Here is an 18,280-nt window from a genome sequence, read left to right on the forward strand (position 1 = left end):
GGTGTCCCTCGGATTCTTTTGGTGTTTGTATGAGAATGCTGTATGACTGATGAGATTAATGATGAAGAAATGTGATGTTTTCTTTTTTGGAAAATAAACAAGGCAGGCATTTTCAAATATTGAAGGCTTAGTCTATATAACTAGTATGAATCAAGTGACCATACATGTTGAAATGTGAGAACCATGTTACCATGTCCATACGTCGCCTCTACTTCTTCCCCTCGTTTTTCCTGAGATGGGACGACTCGTCGCCGTAGCCTCCAATTTCAGCGCCGCCAAAGCCATATGTCTTGCCCTCTGACGCAATATCAACACGGTTCCGTGGGCCTCTCTCCGCCAAGTCTTCCTTCAGCCAGCCGAGCACCAGCTGGCCCAGCGTGCTGTTTCCAGACCCGGTCTGGTCCGGCCCGACCGTCTTCAGGAACTCCTCAGCCGCGCCCATCTGCTTCACGCTGCCCATGTTCATGTGGACGAGGTGCGTCGGCCACCCCGCCAGATTATCCAGGATATGCGTCGCATAGACAATGGTGCACTGGCGCCTGCGCGTTTCGTCGGCCAACCAGCCGAGGAATCGTGCGCGCGAAAGCACGTCGAGGTCGACGGTGATTTCGTCGAGGAGCAGGATATTCCACGGCCGCACGAGGCCCATGGCCAGCTGCACGCGGCGGCGCTCGCCGTCCGACACGGCGTGCAGCCGCCAGCGCGTATCAATATCCAGCACGCGCACGAGCTCGTCGCGCCGCGCTGGGAACGCGTCGCCGCCCACTGAGCGCAGCAGCTCGCCCACGCCAATGTCGGTCCGCACAATCGGGTTCAGCACCCACTCCAGCCCCAGGTACGTCACGCCCTCCAGGCTGTCCTTGAACGGGTCCAGGCCGCAGATGGAAATGGTGGTGGCGGGCGCGAGCCTCTTGCCGGCAAGGAGGCGCAGGAGCGTCGTTTTGCCGGCGCCATTGGCGCCGACGAGAAGCGTGCGGCTGCCGGCGGGTAGCGAGAGGGTGATGTCCCGGATGCCGGACTTGTAGTCTGGAAAGGTATAGGTCAAGCCGGTGACGACAACGGTAGGGGGTCTTTGAGCAGACATTGTATAAGTGGAATTAAAGATTTATAGGGAATATTGAAAAATGGAGGGGTTGAGGCCTCTGCTTTTGCGAGGGGGGGAGCCTGTGTCTCGATTGAAGCCCTCGGATTTGCCACTGTGGGATTTAAACAAGACTGACAAAAACAATCAAAAACAGAATCCAAACATAAAATCTACCTCGTTTTTCCGGATTTTACTCTTGCTCAACATTACCGATGGAGTTTGCACTTTCTCTCCGCCGCTGACTCCCTCGGTAAACGGCGGGTGTAGTTGGCTCACCGAGAGCCAATCGGTCGGTCAGCTACAAGTGTATGTACAAGTGGCTCGCTGTCTCACCGAGAAATGCACTTTACGCCAGAAATCGCGTCTCGTTTACAACACCTTCCCTTGCAACACGTTTGCTTGGGGCTAAACGCATAGCTCATACTCTTTTGCATTGAACTCCAAATTGTCTTGATCAAGTCAACTAACTCTGATTAATCTGCCCACTTTCCTTGTCTTCTTTCCCACGCCTTCTCCGCGACGCCGCTGCAATGGTGACTCTTGATCAAGTAAACAAAAGCCTTTTGAGTGCTCCCTCGTACGTTGCCGGCCATCACAGCCAAAGCTTCTATTCACACGCTAACCCTACCGCCGACCATCTTTCTTAGAAAACCACCATCCTCGCGATCCCGCAGAGCCTCATCGTACAACCCTCTCCGCTCGTTTGACCTTCCCAAGGTGCGGTCCTACCAGCAGCAATATGGCGACATGTACTTCCTGCGGCTGAGTAAGATCAAGCCGCAGGTTGAAGAGATTGCCCGCGAGGCATGGGAGGGCAACGTGATTGCGGGCGAGACGGTCAAGAAGGTTGAGAGAGTGCTTGATGTCCGACAAGGCGAGCTGTGCTGGGTCACGGGCACCGTGTACATGGATATGGCGTTGAAGCCCAACGTTCTGGAAGATGTGTCCAAGGATGTGAGTTTGAGTCCTGACCTGCGCCCTCTTCAAACAGTTCGCTGACCACTTGCCGAAACGAAAGCGTTGGATTGGCGGCCTTCCTTCAACACAAAAGTACTACTCGGAAGATGGCTCCGACCAGATCATGTTGGAAGACGAATCTGGCCGTATTCGGCTTGTTGGCAAGGCCCTGAACTCTGTACTACTGGTGACAGGCTGTATTATTTCTGTCATGGGCACCGAGACCGCCAACGGCGAACTCGATGTGATCGACATCAAATTCCCTGATCTTCCGCCGCAGCCTGAGCGCTGGGCGCTTGGGAAGCCGCCAGTTGAGAGCGACGACGAAAGCTCAGATGACATGTTTCATGGCTCACCTAAACAGACCTCCAAAATTGTTGTCGTCTCAGGCCTCTCTTTCTCGGGCAACAATGCAAGCTCTGCCATGGAACTCAATCTGCTGCTCGAGTTCCTTCTTGGCGAAAATGTCCACCCCGGCCTACAGCCCAGTCTCGCCGCCATCTCGCGGCTCATCATTGTCGGCAACTCGATTGCCAGCGACGAGCCGAAAGAAAAGGCGGCCCAGGACAAGGACAGGAAGCCCGCTGGCAAAAAGTATGGCTACGACTCGAGCACCTACAACCCCGTGCCCTCGCAGCTCTTTGACCAGTTCCTGTCTGATCTCCTGCCCTCTATGCCCATAACTTTAATCCCCGGCCCAAAAGACCCCGCCAATGTGTCGTACCCGCAACAGCCTATCCACACTGCCATGTTCCCGCTATCGCGCGAGTATGCCGCGGAGCCCGGCAAGGAAGGCGTCAGAGATGGCTGGTTCGACACCGTGACGAACCCGTGGGAGGGCGAAATCAACGGCTGGAGAGTCCTGTGTACGGGCGGACAGAACGTTGACGACGTGTTTAAGTATGTCGGTAGTGATGATCGCCTGGGCATGATGGAAGCCATGTGCCGCTGGCGCTGTATTGCGCCGACGGCGCCAGACACGCTATGTAAGTTTTCGATTATCCAAGAACGACACTCTTCACAGCATGTGGCGAGCTTATCTATAAGATGCTCCGTGTGATTGAAAATATTGCAACAGGTTTGAGCATTACACATTAAACACAGAACCACCAGCTAACATTCTACTTTCTTTTCTTTTCCGCTTCACAGTCAGTTACCCCTTTCAAGAAACCGACCCGTTTGTCCTGAAGGACTGCCCGCACTTGTTTTTCGTCGGCTGCCAGCCATCATTCTCAACGCGTGTCATTGAGGGCGAGGATGGCCAGGCTGTGCAGTTGGTTACTATTCCTCTGTTCACCGAGACACATGAGATATGCCTGGTTGATATGGAGACACTAGAAGTCACCAAGATCAAGATTAACGTGCAGTCATAATGTGTGCCGGATCCAGGTGCAAAAAAACATGAACCAGGTTCCATTGATATAGAAATAGATGTGATGACTGAATAAATCACAGCCTGCTTGAATGTATAATCATGCATATGCATCTAGTACTACCGATGCGACAGTTGTTTGTCACCGTCAGGACCTTGGCTAAATCCACATCGTCTCGATGATAATCTGGCGCTCTCCCTGTGACCATAATTCCTGGTTCGTTTCTTCTCTCTGCCTCTTCTAACCTCGATGCTTCAAGGTAGCCCATGATGGACAACAAGTGATTAGCCATGGCATACAGCAAGGCCCCAAGTGCGCCGGGGTCTGGACCAGACAAAAGCCTTTCTAGGTCGAATGTCCATTTCTGGACTCTATGCATCCGCGAGCTCGTCGCGAAGATCAGTCGTTTTCCACACGCACGGTGTAGCGCAGGGTCATTCACGGCGTCCAGATTCCACTCAAGCGGTGGCCCATTCTCGCCGTCCTGCATTGGCGCACTGTACGAAGCAGTTGTAGTGAACCACAGTGTCACGCACTCTAGCTGCGGCAGCGCATTCTTGAAGTCGCCTATTTGCTTAGCGAGCCGGCCGGGCTGAAAAAAGGATTCACCTAATACAAGCACCTGGATGCTCCGCACGTGCTCTGCGCCGTGGCGCGCAACCATCTTGATTGCAGGGGAGGTGGGAGACACGCCGGTGGCTTTGCCAGTATGCAAATTGGGCAGCCTGCTGTATGTGAAGAAGAAGCTGGTGCGGCTGTAGAGGATTTCGCGGCTGTAATGGTAGAGTGTGCGGCTGGTGGCTAGAACGCCGAGGCAGCGGCGGCGTGCTTTGGACAAGCTGAGTGCCCAGCACGTTTGATCAGCACTATGGAGCTCACGTCCGCTGACAGAAATGCACTGGCAGTCTGAATTGATGGCGACCGTAGACGAGTTTTCGCCGTATCGGCTGATCAGAACGTATTCGAGGATGACAACCAGGAGCTCGGGTGGGAGATCAAGGAGTCTGCAAGGCGGAGAGGACCCACCGGCTGATAAAGAAGATGTTTCTGGGCAGTGCCTTTTTCTGCGGTGTGGCGTAGCTGCCATACAAGCCATGATCGCATCATCCGTCATTTCAGAGCCGTAACATTGGAGTCCATCATCGCTCTCTTCTGATGGGAAGCGTCGTCGGCGCTTGGGCTGTATATTTGAAACTCTCTTTCCTAAGCTCGCCGGAGAGCCGTTTGTAAAAGACCGGGTTTTCATCTCAAGGATTCAACAAACATATAGGCAGACAATGGAATCAATAAAGCAGATGAAGTCCCTTCACTTGGTGCCATGATCATGAATTCCATGGTGTTTGTAAGTCTGTGTAACCCTATGAAGCAGCTAGTTGTTGTGGCAGCTGGTGGCAGCTGGCGACAGTGCAATACAAAACAATGTCCAACATCTACACTTGCGCCCACGATATGAGCGACAACTTGCCAAGGCCTCTACGACACTCTCAAGACTTGAGTTCATTTGCGTGTGAACTTTTAAGTGATTTGGGACGATTCCTTTCCACTAACACGAGGTCAAACACCCCAGATAAATTGTCACTCATCTCCCACTCTCAAATAGCAGCTTTTAAAAGAACAAAGTAGTAGTAGTAGTAGTACATTCAGTTCAACGCGGATAAACAAAAAGAAACAGGCAGATAACAGCAAATACACGGACGCCTAGTGCTTGCCCTGGGTCTTTCCCCAGCCCCGGCATCCGGCTATTCGCGCAAAAACTCCTGGATGTCCTTGTCCTCTTCGTCCTCCTGCAGCTGGCGCAGTCTCTCCTCCTCCTGCTCCAGCATAGTCTTGAGCACCTGGCGCTGGCGCTTTCTAGCCTTTTTTCCCCACGCAGGCCCTGTAGCCGTGGCCGCGCCGTCCTTGCCTTGGGCCTGGGCCAGGATATCATCAATGTCTTCGTCGTCAGCGTCGGGGATCTTGAGCTGGCCGCGCAGGTCGTTGGCAGTCAGCACGTCTTCGGCCGATGCCTGTTCAAACTGCCGCTCTTGCCGGCGGCCGGCTAGCTTCATGGCATATGGCCGCAATAGAGCGTAAGCGCCGACAATGATGACGAGGCGGATGATCTTGTACGGATTGAGTTCGGTAAAGGTCATGGCGATGTTGTTGGATACGCGGTCCATGAACGGCATGGCTTCCGGGGACGCCATTGTGAATGTTGCGAAAGAGGGCAATCGTTTTTTAAGGAAGAGTAACGAGGATGTAGGTCGTAACTGAGGGCCGCAGAGGATGAGCAGCTGTCAATATCGTTGAGGGCAATCAGATCCGAAGTTTGTTACGGCTGGTATAAGAGGCTTGGCGGGTTTGACAAGGTCAAGCTGCAAGGGTTCCAAAGATAAGGAGGTGAAGATCAAAACTTTGTAGCTCAATATGAAAAGATGTTCACGCCATATGGAGGATAGAGAGGCAGCTTTATAACTCAAGTTCAGCCACAGAAAAGCCAGCAATAAATCAGGAAAAGGATTCAAACTATGAGAAACAAAAAAAAGAGAAAAAAGGCCAGAGAGCGAGAAATTTCAGGTGGGTCCCCGCTGACGTCAAGGCTTTTTTCTAGCTGATAGCCATTATTAGACTTGAACAGCTGTTGCCAGGTGCTACAGCAATACGGCAGCTGTCAGCTGCTATATTGATAAGAGCTGTAGCCACTAAAGTCAACGACATCCCTCTGATTAACGGCGTCAAGCTATCCTCTAGCTGCTGTTTTGACTGCAACATCGCAATCTCACATTGAAATGGACGAAAACGAGACGCGTCAAGAGGTATGCCAGTCTTGCTTCAGTCTCAGCAGAACTCGAAAACCCAAACTAACCCTCGCCCGCAGCGCCTCAAGACAGCTCTATGGTTCGCCGTGGGTAAGATTGTCGATCAAGAGCTCATGGCTCGCAACCAAAACGCGACTCCGCAGTTCATCGGAGCATTGACAGAAATGGTCTGGACGCTTCTTGGTACGTGTGGACGGAAGAAAAAAAAAGGGTGAAACAGCTTAGCTGCCGTTGCTTCTGTGTTTCTGTCTCCTTCCCAGCTGACATCAAGTGTCTCTCCAGAAAACACTGCCATAGACCTGGAAAACTTTGCTACTCATGCGGGCCGATCAACGGTCACTACTGACGACGTATTGCTCCTGACACGGCGAAATCCTGACTTGCAGAACATCATCAAAGACTTTATAGACAAGGAAAAGTCGGAGAAGGCAGCGGCCAAGGCTCGGTCGCGGTCGTGAACGGACCGACAACCAGTGCTAGGAGTCTCAATGGTATAACGGTACGACGTGAAGTGATGACTTTACGAGCTCTCACCCTGGCCTGTCAGTCTAAAGGACAAAGGATCCTTTGCCTTTGTTGCTTCGCAAGTACATAGAATTGTTACACATGCACATTCATGTCTACTTGTACTGTTCTCTGTGGCTCTACAATCTACGTCCTCCACTCTACACTCTACGTTCTACGTTCTACATTCTACTAGCCATGTCAGCCATTTGGTCTAATGGCAGTAGTACTGGCTCCTACGCAGGCTTCCCTTGCGGGACGCGCTCTGTGAGATCAGACGCGGAAGATATCTAAGCATAACTAACAAAACACGGTGGGAAAGGGTAGAGCAAAAGAAAAGACCCATGACCACGCACCACCCTTGATCCCCCACCTCCACCTTCGCAATTATCCTGCTCCATTATTAGGACGGTTTATGCGTAAGTCTCGCGGTACTCTTCCAGAATCTTCAATGACACTCCCGAGCCACCGCAGACCTCCAATACCACATTGTGGTCCTTCCACGCCTTGTCGCTTCTCTTTAGTCTTTTCTCCAGCAAGCCATCATATGCCGTCGCCAGTGTCGCACCGCAAGCCGGTTCAACCATGATGCGCTCGTCATCGGCGAAGCGCACGCATGCCAACGCCGCCTGTGCGTCGGAAACAACCACGCTGTGGGCCTTTTCGCTCTGAAACAGCTCCCACGTGCGCTCAGACACCTGCATGACGCCCAGCGACGCCGCAATCGATGTGATCCCCGCCAGCTTGGTGTAGCAGCCCTCTCGGACACAGGCATTCAAGCTGTCGGCGCCGTCTGTCTCAACGGCCAGGAACTGCGTCTCGCTGACAACCGAGAAGCACGATTCGCGGCGGTGCCGCTGGACCGCCTGCACCATGCCGTTCAGCAGGCCACCGCCACCCACACTGCACACAAACGCATCGATCGGCACGTTCATCTGCTCCACCACCTCATCGACCACGCTCTCGGCGCCCGCCCACACCAGTTCGTGGTTGTACGGAGACACATATACTCCGGTAGGGTCGTTGGGCAGCAGCTCTGATCGCAAGTAGGCGTCGGCGTCGGCCAGCGCGTTGCCCGCAACGTGCACCGTAGCGCCAAGTGCCTTGAGTTTGGCCACCATGACGGGTGACGAGCGTGAGTGCACGACAATGGTGGCCGGCAGGCCAACGGCATTGGCGGCGGTTATACAGGCCAGGCCCGCGTTGCCGCTTGATGAGCAGTAGAAGCGCACGGACGATGTGGCGGCAGCGGCAGTACGGGCAATGAAGTTGCCAATGCCGCGCGACTTGAAGGATCCTGAGGGCTGCAGGTTGTCGAGCTTCAGCCAGATGTTGCTGTTGAGGGAGAAAAGGCAGAGTGTCAGTAAGATGAAAAACTAATTGTGGCAAGACGAGAAGGACCAGTGCTAGTGGGTGCCAAGGTAAGCTATATCCCAGCAGAGGAAGGGCGTCTTACCATCCAGCAGCCCGCGAGAGGATCGGGCTTCGGACACACGGGGTCTCGATCCAAGGGAGATATTCAGTGGTCTTGATGGAACCCATTGTGACAACAGAACAAGGATATCTTTTGTTGAAAAATAAAGATATGAAGGGGGACGAGGAGGGGGATACTGGGGGCTCTCCACGAAAAAAAAAACCTGGTTGAAAAGGAAAATAAAGGCGAGGAGCCAAGGAGGAAACGAGGAGACGGAGAGTGCAAGTGAGGTTTGGAGGTCTGGTAGACCGAGAAGTCTCGGGGGGGCCTGGCTGTCCTTTTATCTTGTCCGGGCTTCTTCTTATCTCTGTAACATTTTTGGTGTCTCTGTGCGTGTGTTTCTGGTTTTTCTTTTCTCCTAGTTACCTACATCACATAAACCACCAAGCTTCTATGGCTCTGGCTCTCGCTTGTCTGTCCGCCCGCTGCCCACGCCCGCACGTGTTCCAAGCCGCACTCCCCCTGTATGCGTATCTGTATCAGCAGCCAGCATCTTTCTATCTTCCTGGTGCTGGAGTGTCTGGCCTCCGCATACATTTGTATCCTTACATACACATTGTTACGTATAACCACTTCTCACGTCCGGCCTATAGATGCAGAGCCATGCCATCAATGCACCCAGTCTGTCCGCCCCGTCTCCAAGAAGGATGCCGCGGCCAACCTGCGCGGCGGGCCTGGAGGTGGAGGGCGTGTAAGCCAGAGGGGCAGCTAGCTCTCCAGGGCCCCCGTATTATGAGGTATACAATGGTTGTCTGGGTTGGTATAAATAGGGAGTCCATCGACGGTGTCTGTGTCTTGGATACGGTCTTTGTGTGCCACGGACTGACCTTTTTGGTTGTGTCCGCGTGACCCAGATGCGTTCCGATGACAGCAGGAAACCAGGGCCCGAGTTGGAGGAAGAGGAGGACGAGCGAGAGAAGAGAGAAGCTGGGCCAGCTGACTGGAAGCATCTGACTCTTTTTTTTTGGTTCGTGAAGCTCTTTTAATAGTTGTTTTTTTTCCTGGGTTGCTGTTTTTCCCCCATGAACAACATCTCCGCGGAATACCAGTGTAAGTTCCCAAGAAAAGTGGGGATCTGTTCCGGTGTATGCGGAGTGGATCCCCGTTGTTTTTTTTTTTTCTGAAGCTGCCTTTTTGGGCTGCATGCTCATATCTACACATTTCAAATCTTGAGACCTTTTTTCGACGAGAGAAAAAGACCTGAAAGTACGATGAAGTAGATAAACGCACGTAAATGGCACAGAAACAGCGTTGGAAAAAAAATAATTGATGCAGCCTTTTCTCCTTTGCGTAGGCACTTTACCTTATCTTGAACGCTGCACCGTGTGCTTAGGATCATTATGGGACAATGCGTCGTCTGTCTCGCTTTCTTTTTTTGCGGGCGGCACCTTATCTTGACAAAAGTCGGTATGCAAGACTGTGGTGAGATTATGCAATAGGGTTAGGGTATCATGATCAAAACACACAGTATTTCAAACAGTGTATTATGCGATACATGCTGTTCAGATGACTGTGCCGCAGCTGATGACAACTGAAGTGCAGTTGGCCACCTGTCAGTGTCTCGAACACCACCATTCTTATCTATCACGAAAACTTTTTGCAGCCCATATGTCTCTGTGCAGTTTTCGAGTTCCCTAGAGGCGCGGTCTCTTTTCAGCGTCATGCTCATCACCGTCCAAGCACACAAAGTGGCGGTAAGTCAGGCAGGATGACGTGGGGCTCTGATAAAGAAGAGCAGTTGGAAAAGCGCGCGGCATTTGCTTCGGTATGTGGGCAAGTAAAGATGACAGCGGATAAGACGATGTATTAAGACAAAGACGCGAAGCGGCACATGGAGACGCCTCTTTTTCTTTCGTCTTGCGATGGTGGAAGATCGGGTCGGGGCTCCTTGTTCTCGTTAGGCTAGCTGCTCGCTTGCCAGGAGACAACCAGAGTTCCCAGAAAACTTTATACAGCTTAGACGTGCTGGGAGCCAGGCCCTGGGCCCTGAAACTAAGCCAGATCCAGCTCCCAAGGGCTTCCGCCAAGGAATGCCATGTTCTTGGGATCGCTAGGGTCTGGAGGTGGTCGCCTTCCTCAATCTCCGGCTGCCCACCATGTTGGTGTGGCCAAGGGGAATCGTATCGGGTCATTCATTTGCCTCTTCTCGTTTCCTCTCTTGAACACCGGAGTTCAGCGTCGCTTAACCACGATCACAGGAAATGCGCTTTTATCTTAGGGATACAGACACAACAATGGGTGTCAATAATCCAAAGACTAGGGAGGGTGAGACACCACTGTGCGGCGTATTGGCCCAGCAGCTGAGCAGAGACTACCGCAGAAGAAGGGAACAAGAACTGTGTCAGCCAGCACGCTTCTGGGTCTCCAAGGCTCTCTGGTTCAGGTACAGGGCACTTGAGTTACAGTTCAGCTTAGAGTAGCGCTGGTGCCAAGCGCGAGTTTCTTCGTATTGGCATGACAGACTTCGCCGCCGAGCGCGTTGTGTCTGTCCCCTGAACGGTGCAGCAGTGCGCTCTGGGGGAGAAAAATATAGAAGCGGCAAATGAACACCTAGAAATGCCTGGAAAAGAACACCCGTCAATGCCTGTCTTCCTCGCCATTCCATCTGCCGTGTTGCATGCGTTCGGCTGTGCTGGGGACAGACTGGCCTGCCTGACTTGACTGGGCTTGACTTGACTGCCCTGTTGTTTTGTTTCCCTTGTTGGCCTGCTCATCACTGCAAGATTCCTCTGTTCGCCTTGGCCACCCCCCCTTCGTGCCGTCGCGAAAGGCCGCCCCAGAGTTGCAACGCTCGCTTGGATCTCGGATCGTCCTGCTTAATTTCCCTACTTCTGTTTTGCATCCTCTCTTTCAGCCTCAAAGTCTTTTGTTTTCTGGTGCTTCATTGTCTGCAGCCAATTTTGTCATTCGTTTCTTTCTTGATTCCAGCGCTCTCAGTCTCTCGTTTCGTTTTCACACCAAATGCGCTCTCTTTGAAGCCTACTCCCTTTTTTCACCTCACTACTGGGCCGCGACTTGGCTCAAGCACCATTAGCACGACATGGTAGGGCTCGCGAAGAACAAGGTGGCCATGGATAGCCAGGACGACATCCTCTTGCCGGCAAAGGAGACAACACCCGCTGCCGCCGGAGCAAAAGCCAGCGCAGCGAAGAAGAAAAGGCTGCGTGAGTCTAGCCCTGCATATTGCTCAGGAGAAGCATTCCAGACTAGCTATTAACAATGCCACAGTAGTCATTGGGGCTGTAGTCATAGCAGTGCTGATCGTAATCGGTACTGTCCTCGGAGTCCTCGCATCACAAAATGTTATTGGGAAATCAACAAACACATCGGCCAAGCTTGCCGGAAGCTCAGGAACAGATCTGGCCATTAACTCCAACCAAACTAGTACTTCTACTACCAGTAGCCCAGAAGCGACTGAATCATCTCTTGAGTCTTCAGACGAGGACTCTACTGACCTTGACGACGACAAAAACTCTACTTCCTGTTCTCGCATCCGAAACATCCCCGACGACATCATGGGTACCTACATGGACATGACCACTTGGTTGGACACCACCGATTTTAACTGCACCTGGACCAATGCTACCGTCGGCGGATTGTCAATTGCCGGCCTCAACTCGACCTGGTCCGATGCCGCGCGCGCCAACGACCAAGTGCCGGCGCTGGACACTGACTGGGGATCGTATCTTGAACGCCCCGCGCGTGGCGTCAACATTGGCGGATGGCTGTCGCTGGAGCCGTTTATCACGCCATCGCTCTTTGACTATCCGGAGTCTGAGGGTGTCGTTGACGAATACAATCTCATGAAGCACCTAGGCGACAATGCAAGCGCTGTCCTCGAGCAGCACTACTCTACCTTCATCACCGAGGCTGACTTTGCTGCGATCGCCGCCGCCGGCCTTGACCACGTGCGCATTCCCTTCTCCTACTGGGCCGTGACCACGTACGAGGGCGACCCGTATCTCGAAGGCGTCTCGTGGCGGTACCTGCTGCGAGGTATCGAATGGGCACGCAAGCATGGCCTGCGCGTCAACCTCGACCTGCACGCTCTGCCGGGCAGTCAGAACGGCTGGAACCACAGCGGCCGTGCCGGCAACATCAACTGGCTGCTCAACGGCACGGAAACGGCCATGACGAACCGCCAGCGCAGTCTGGATATCAACAAGCAGCTGGCCACCTTCTTTGCGCAGGACCGCTATAAAAACATCATTGTCTTTTACGGCCTGGCTAACGAGCCGGGGCCTTCCATCCCGACCGACGATCTGGTCTCGTGGACCAAGGAGGCCTATGACACCGTGTCTCAGGCTGGCTACGCAGGCACACAGGTCTTTAGCGATGGCATCCGTGGCGTGTCGGCGTGGAACGGCCTATTTGAGGGCTACGGCGACTCGCTGAGCATCGACACGCACCTGTACGCCATCTTTGTCGACGGCCTGCTGAAAATGAAGCGCTACACCAAGGTGAAATTTGCCTGCGACACCTGGGGACAGGCCAGCGTCGACGCCATCTCCGACTTCGGGCCGACGCTAGTCGGCGAGTGGTCTGTCGCGGACAACGACTGCACGCCGAACCTCAACGGCGTCAACGTTGGCGCGCGCTGGGACGGGTCCTTTGGCCCCAACAACGGCGCACAGTGGTGTCCGACGGAGAACGAGAGCTGCACGTGCGCCAAGATCAACGGTAAGGTCGAGGACTACTCGGACAACTACAAGACCTTCCTATACACGTTTGCTGTCGCGCAGATGGACGCGTTTGAAAAGACGTGGGGTTGGTTCTACTGGACGTGGAAGACAGAGAGCGCGCCGCTGTTCAGCTACAAGGCGGGCATCGAGCATGGCTTCCTGCCCAAGATTGCGTACGAGCGCTCGTGGGACTGCTCCAAGGAGGTGCCAAGTTTCGGCGATGCCGAGTATGAGTAATGATTGGATAGCTTTGTCAGCATGTTTTTGATGTTTTGCTTTGCGGGATTTTCAGGTGTTTTAATATTCAAGTGTTGATTTCCTCTGAATTGTTGAATAGACGCGTAGTCGAGATTGTGGCGTAAAAGTTGAAGGTCTGACACGCATTTGATTGATGTTTAAGTTTGATTTTAACATGCAGATCATCGTTCAAGATGGAAGGGAAATGCAGGTGTTGTGAGACAATTGTGCGTGCAGGAACATGCGTCATTTTTGGTGTTACAGTGGTACAGAAATTGACGTCCATTTCCTGGAAACAACCGCCAGAGAAACTCGCACGACACTGGAGCCCACAACCAAAATACGTCTGGTTAACTATAGAATGAGTACACATGGATTTATTTTCTGAAAGGTTGTTTTATTTACATGTTCTCTGCCCCTTACAAATTGCAGGAACCTTGGGCTGAGGTGAACACAAGTGATTAAAAGTCCCGCCCCCAACAGCATGACTTCGTCGCTGCTGCGGTACCCATCTAAAAGAAATCTAGGAAGAAATGTGTTCCAAAAAGAGATGCTAAGCTGCAAGTTAAAAAGATCGAAAGGCCAAAAAATCACGAGAGATAATTTTCCACAACCGGCTGATGCAGGGGGAAATAGAACAAAAGACAGGTTTTCTATGGCCATAAAAAGAAACTGACATGATCCACAAGCTCCTGCGCAACGGGAAACGAAAATAGAAAAGAAAGCTGGATATCACAGATTGAATTGGAGGGAGCAAGCAGGAAAGCCAACTTGGACTCAAACCTCCGTAGTGCGTAAAGGAGTGTCGCGAAATATCGAGAAGTCACAATCTAGATCATGGCAACGACGGCAGCAATGGCGGCCAGAGCGGCGCCAGCCGAGGTCAGGCGACCGGCAGAGCTGGTGATGATAGCGGGACCGGTGGAGCTGGAGCCAGCAGAGCCAGTGGCGGAGCCACTGCCAGAGCCGCTGCCGGAACCAGAACCAGAGCCGCTGCCAGAGCCGTAGGAGCCGGTGGGAGAAGCAGAGCCAGTAGCGTGCGAGCCGTAGTTGGAGCCTGTAGAAGTGTTAGAACCTGGGGAAGGGTAAGGGGCCACGCCGGGCAGGTTATGTCCTTGGGATGGCACAGATGATGCCACAATAGAAGAATCCGAACCGACGGGGAGGGGTCCATGGGTAAAGTCCGGGCGGGGAATGAGAGTCGTACCAGAAGTACCAGTGGAGTTGGCGGAGCCGTAACCAGTAGCGGAGGCAGAAGCAGTAGAAGCAGAACCAGAGGAGGAAGCCTTGGAGGTACTATAATTGACGAAGGTTAGAATCCAGAGCGGGGTAGGAGAATGTTTTGCGCCTGGAGCATGGCACGTCGTCCAGGAACTTACGTAGCAGAGCAGGTCAGGTTGTAGTAGGGAGCAGAGTCCAGAGAGGGAACAACACCGAACTCGGGCAGAGAGCCGGCGTCAGCAAGCATGTACCACCAGACGTGCTCAACACCAAAGATCGAGCAGCCGACCTCCTGCCAGAACTGCTCGGCATTGTCAACGGAGGCATCGGCGTCGTTGTAGGTGGGGCCCTTGACGGGCCAGCCGGTCTCAGTGATCCAGACCTCCTTGCCGTTGGCAGCGGCGCGGGTCTTCTCCATGGACTCGTCGAACAGCTTCTTGGCGTTGTCGATGTCGTTGTCCATCTCGGCCTGGAAGTAAGGGTAGCCGTCAAAGCCTGCAGGGGGTTGTGTTAGTGAATGCAGCAACAGTCATGGGGTTGCTTCAAAACTTACCAAGGAAGTCGACGGCGTTGACAACGTCGCTGTTGGAGCCGTTGACCCAGGCAGTCCAGGTGTCGACGTGACCGAGCTTGCAGTCCTCAAGGACAGTGCCCTTGATCAGATCGCGGACCTTCTTGATGTAGCCAACCAGAGTGTCGGGCTGAGCACCGGGGTTGGGGCTGCTCTTCTGGGACTCGGGAGTCATGCGGTACAGATCCTCGGAGCCAATAGAGATACCGACGACGAGGTCCTTGAGCTTGTCGCCGTAGGTGTCAATGGCGGACTGGAGAGCGACCAGCTCCTTCTCAAACAAGGCGTCGCCGGCGGAAGCCCACATACCAAGCAGCAGCGAAGTGTCGGTGCTGATGGCAGCCGGAATGGCGGTGATGATGTCGCTGTCAGAGCCGTGCTGGACCATGGTGTACAGACGAGCCGAGTTGAACTTGCCCTCAGTGCCGGTCAGGGCAGCGGCGGCCTTGAATTCGGTCTCGAAGGCCTCCTGGGACTTGCCGGAACCGTCGCCGTTGTTGGCGGCGTAGTTGAAGCCGGTATGGGCCGAGGCAGCGGCGGCCATGGCCAGCGAAGCAATAGCAGCGGAACGCATTGTGAATGTGTGTAAGAGGTTTTATGAGGGTTTAGTAATGCAAAATAAGGAGACTTGTACCGGATATGGGATACAAGTAGCGACGATGTAAAGAAGAATCTAGCGAGAGACTGTGAATAAATACGGCACAAAAAGAAAGAAAATGTAAAAAAGACAAACACAGCAACGAATGTGTGAGAATGTGTAGGTAAAGAGGAGAGTAAAGAAAGTTACCTCAGGGGCCTCGAAGATCGAAGCCTTATATATGGGCTCGGCGATGGCCAAGCCAACGGTAAAATACACATATTTATCGCCGGCGATTAAATCTGGCAAGCACTAAGGCTGAGGCGTTAGCGAGGCTGTTGCAGCGCAAAAAGGGACCACCAAGGCAAGTGCGGGTACACTTTCAGGCTCTCGGCAGAAGTACCTTTTTTGCAAGCGGCAGCCCGTTCTCGCGCACTTGAACGCGCAGAGCTACTTTGCTGAATGCCCTGTCGAAGTACCCCTGGGGCCGCTGGCTGTGGCTACATTCTTTTGACCCCGAACCTCGGCCGTCGTACCTGCCTTGCCTGGGCTTGCGTGTGTTGCGCCTATAAACTGCCAATAAATTGCTTCGACCCCAGACGGTGCCATGGAGTCTTTTGCTGAACTTCATGCCGGGCTGGAAGTCGAGACCAGTCTCTTTTTGGTTTTTTTTCTCCTCTGTCCTGGCCTCCTCTATTCCATCGTGCTTGTAAGAATGCGCCTGTCTCTTTCTGCGCCGCTGTTTGCCGTCATCCTAAATCGAGAGCTCGAAGCTTGCCCTCCCTCTCCCTCCATGTTTCATGTCGTACTATCCTTTGACTCTGGCTTCTATGCCTCCTACCAAGCCTTTGTGTCCCTTCAGTGTTTCGCATGCGTCCAGAAAGGGGGCGGTGACATAACACCCATGGCCTGCCGTCCGTTGTCCATGGCCAAAATGGCACACTATCCAGAATACGAGTTGATCAGCCATGTGTGCCCGTGTTCTAAGCATGTCAAATTTCCCATCGCCTCAATGCCCGTCTCTTCATTTGGCCGGGGGAGGCTCTAGCAACCGAAATGCCAAATGAAAACAACGTAAAAAAACACGGCAGCAACAGTCATTGTCTGGCCTGTCCATGTGCTGGCTGGCCTGCCAGTTCATCATCCGCCCCCCTCCCCTTTCCCTTCTTCCTGCACGAAAACAACGCATCAACAACACGGGGCTCTCCTGGTCAACGCACCATGCCCAAGACAGCAGGCTAGGCCAAAGGGAACCATACAATCACAGACCAAACAGCAACTTCTAGCGGTCTCCCACTTTAGCAAACACCGAAATTGCTGTGTCTCTAGCCCCAAAAAGGCAGCCCTCATCTGCACGTATCGTGGCCTACGCATGTGAAGAAAAAAAAGGGCTATGCCTCTTCATTATGCATCTAATACGAACATTGTTGTCGCTTCTCGTTTCTCGGTTTGTCTGCCGGCCATGTCTACCATCTGGCTCCACGACACGACTCACAGGCCCTCCCCTCCCCTCCCTCCCCAGAAAGAGATGCCAACCCGTGGCTCGATGACAGAGGAAACAAAGCAAACCACTGGGCCAGCCAATTCCCCTCCTGCCCCGGGCATTGATCGGACTGCCCTGGTGCAATCTTTCACAGACCATACGTTCATCTGGGGACGTTCATTCGCTGGCTTGTCGTGGTTGTCGTTGTTGTTGTTTTTGTTTTGGTAGTGATCGCTTTTTTGTTTTTTTCTTTTTTACACTTTGCATGCCCGTGCCTGTATGCCTTAGTGCCCGGGCCATCCGCTTTGGGCTCTCGTCTCCTTGTGTGTCTTTTCCAGCGGTTGTCGTTGTCAGTGTGTTTCTCCCTGTGCATCTGCCGTACCTTTTTTCTCTCTTTTTTTGTTTTTACACTTGTAGATGTTGTCTCTGTACCTTTTTCTTTTTCTTTTTTTTCCTCCTGCATTAAAGTCTCACTCCAAGTGGGGCTTGGACTCGACCCCCTTTTTCCTTCCCTTTTTCAATCTGCACCTTCCTGGTGCTTCTCCGTTGCTCTTTCCCTTTTTGTCTGTTCCCAGCAAGACTCGCGTGTTTCTTTTTTTAGCAACACATTCTCCTAAAAGAACCCAGACAACAAACCCGCAAGCCACTTCTTGACTCAAAACATCACGAGACCCTAAAGCCAGCGGAAGACATGTGAACAAGACGAAAGATCATTAGTGAGCCAGTAATACTGTGACGTAAAAAATGGCCATGGTCAAGTATTAAAAAGGGCTGGAAGAAAAGTAACTAGACATTTCCATGGCGTTCGCCTCTTACTCTTCGCCTCCATCCCACCAACTCTCAGCGCTTGCTTCCCAAGCCTCCGAGGTGCTTACAAAGGAGCACACAGGAAAGCAACAGCAAAAAAAAAAAAAAAGGCCGCCAGAGGAGGAAAAAAGAAAGAGACCAGTAAGAAGCCAAAAGCCCTAACTACGCAAAGAAGGACCAGGATGAGCGGAACTCCTTCAACACAGGGGAATCACCTTCTTCTTCTCCTTCTCCTTCTCCACCAGATAACATGCAAGTCTAAAAAACGTCTAAGCCACGGTTACTTTCCCCCAGGAGACAAAGAAAAGTCAGGCCTGTATAACGCCATGGCAACACTGAGGCCTAGACTCAAAGAAGGCCCAAAACAACAACGAAAAAAAAACAATCAGCTGAAATTAGGAGAACACAGACAGACAGGACCCGTCGACAGACAGAGCCCTGCGTCCAAGATTTCGTATTATGTGCATAATTATGTATCGATGTATTCTTGCACAATTTTTGTGTCTCTGGCG

At 52.8% G+C, this 18,280-nt stretch overlaps 8 protein-coding genes across 8 annotated transcripts; 3 read left to right on the top strand and 5 right to left on the bottom strand.

Moving 5' to 3' along the window:
* Positions 1–208: 208 nt before the first annotated feature.
* Positions 209–1,084, bottom strand: BROUX77_004395 (uncharacterized protein; the record flags this gene model as incomplete). Its single annotated transcript, XM_073749152.1, has 1 exon — positions 209–1,084. The coding sequence occupies one exon, from the start codon at positions 1,082–1,084 to the stop codon at positions 209–211; it is 876 nt and encodes a 291-aa protein (XP_073604852.1).
* A 530-nt stretch (positions 1,085–1,614) lies between these two features.
* On the top strand, positions 1,615–3,414 carry BROUX77_004396 (uncharacterized protein; the record flags this gene model as incomplete). The annotated part of the gene is made up of 4 exons (XM_073749153.1): positions 1,615–1,661; positions 1,732–2,038; positions 2,103–3,027; positions 3,191–3,414. 4 exons carry the CDS (start codon positions 1,615–1,617, stop codon positions 3,412–3,414), a joined length of 1,503 nt encoding a protein of 500 aa, XP_073604853.1.
* Positions 3,415–3,533: 119 nt separating this feature from the next.
* BROUX77_004397 (uncharacterized protein) lies at positions 3,534–4,660 on the bottom strand (the record flags this gene model as incomplete). The annotated part of the gene is made up of 2 exons (XM_073749154.1): positions 3,534–3,573; positions 3,660–4,660. The coding sequence occupies 2 exons, from the start codon at positions 4,658–4,660 to the stop codon at positions 3,534–3,536; spliced, it is 1,041 nt and encodes a 346-aa protein (XP_073604854.1).
* A 493-nt stretch (positions 4,661–5,153) lies between these two features.
* Positions 5,154–5,600, bottom strand: BROUX77_004398 (uncharacterized protein; the record flags this gene model as incomplete). Its single annotated transcript, XM_073749157.1, has 1 exon — positions 5,154–5,600. The coding sequence occupies one exon, from the start codon at positions 5,598–5,600 to the stop codon at positions 5,154–5,156; it is 447 nt and encodes a 148-aa protein (XP_073604855.1).
* A 582-nt stretch (positions 5,601–6,182) lies between these two features.
* BROUX77_004399 (uncharacterized protein) lies at positions 6,183–6,670 on the top strand (the record flags this gene model as incomplete). Its single annotated transcript, XM_073749158.1, has 3 exons — positions 6,183–6,209; positions 6,272–6,395; positions 6,495–6,670. The coding sequence occupies 3 exons, from the start codon at positions 6,183–6,185 to the stop codon at positions 6,668–6,670; spliced, it is 327 nt and encodes a 108-aa protein (XP_073604856.1).
* A 459-nt stretch (positions 6,671–7,129) lies between these two features.
* On the bottom strand, positions 7,130–8,258 carry BROUX77_004400 (uncharacterized protein; the record flags this gene model as incomplete). The annotated part of the gene is made up of 2 exons (XM_073749159.1): positions 7,130–8,051; positions 8,173–8,258. 2 exons carry the CDS (start codon positions 8,256–8,258, stop codon positions 7,130–7,132), a joined length of 1,008 nt encoding a protein of 335 aa, XP_073604857.1.
* A 2,972-nt stretch (positions 8,259–11,230) lies between these two features.
* Positions 11,231–13,109, top strand: BROUX77_004401 (uncharacterized protein; the record flags this gene model as incomplete). The annotated part of the gene is made up of 2 exons (XM_073749160.1): positions 11,231–11,354; positions 11,419–13,109. 2 exons carry the CDS (start codon positions 11,231–11,233, stop codon positions 13,107–13,109), a joined length of 1,815 nt encoding a protein of 604 aa, XP_073604858.1.
* An 830-nt stretch (positions 13,110–13,939) lies between these two features.
* BROUX77_004402 (uncharacterized protein) lies at positions 13,940–15,475 on the bottom strand (the record flags this gene model as incomplete). Its single annotated transcript, XM_073749161.1, has 3 exons — positions 13,940–14,405; positions 14,489–14,825; positions 14,884–15,475. The coding sequence occupies 3 exons, from the start codon at positions 15,473–15,475 to the stop codon at positions 13,940–13,942; spliced, it is 1,395 nt and encodes a 464-aa protein (XP_073604859.1).
* Between the last annotated feature and the right edge of the window lie 2,805 nt (positions 15,476–18,280).

This window comes from Berkeleyomyces rouxiae (genome assembly GCF_048999995.1).
Source record: "Berkeleyomyces rouxiae strain 22BRR77 chromosome Unknown BrBRR77_ptg000004l, whole genome shotgun sequence".
Taxonomy (NCBI): domain Eukaryota; kingdom Fungi; phylum Ascomycota; class Sordariomycetes; order Microascales; family Ceratocystidaceae; genus Berkeleyomyces; species Berkeleyomyces rouxiae.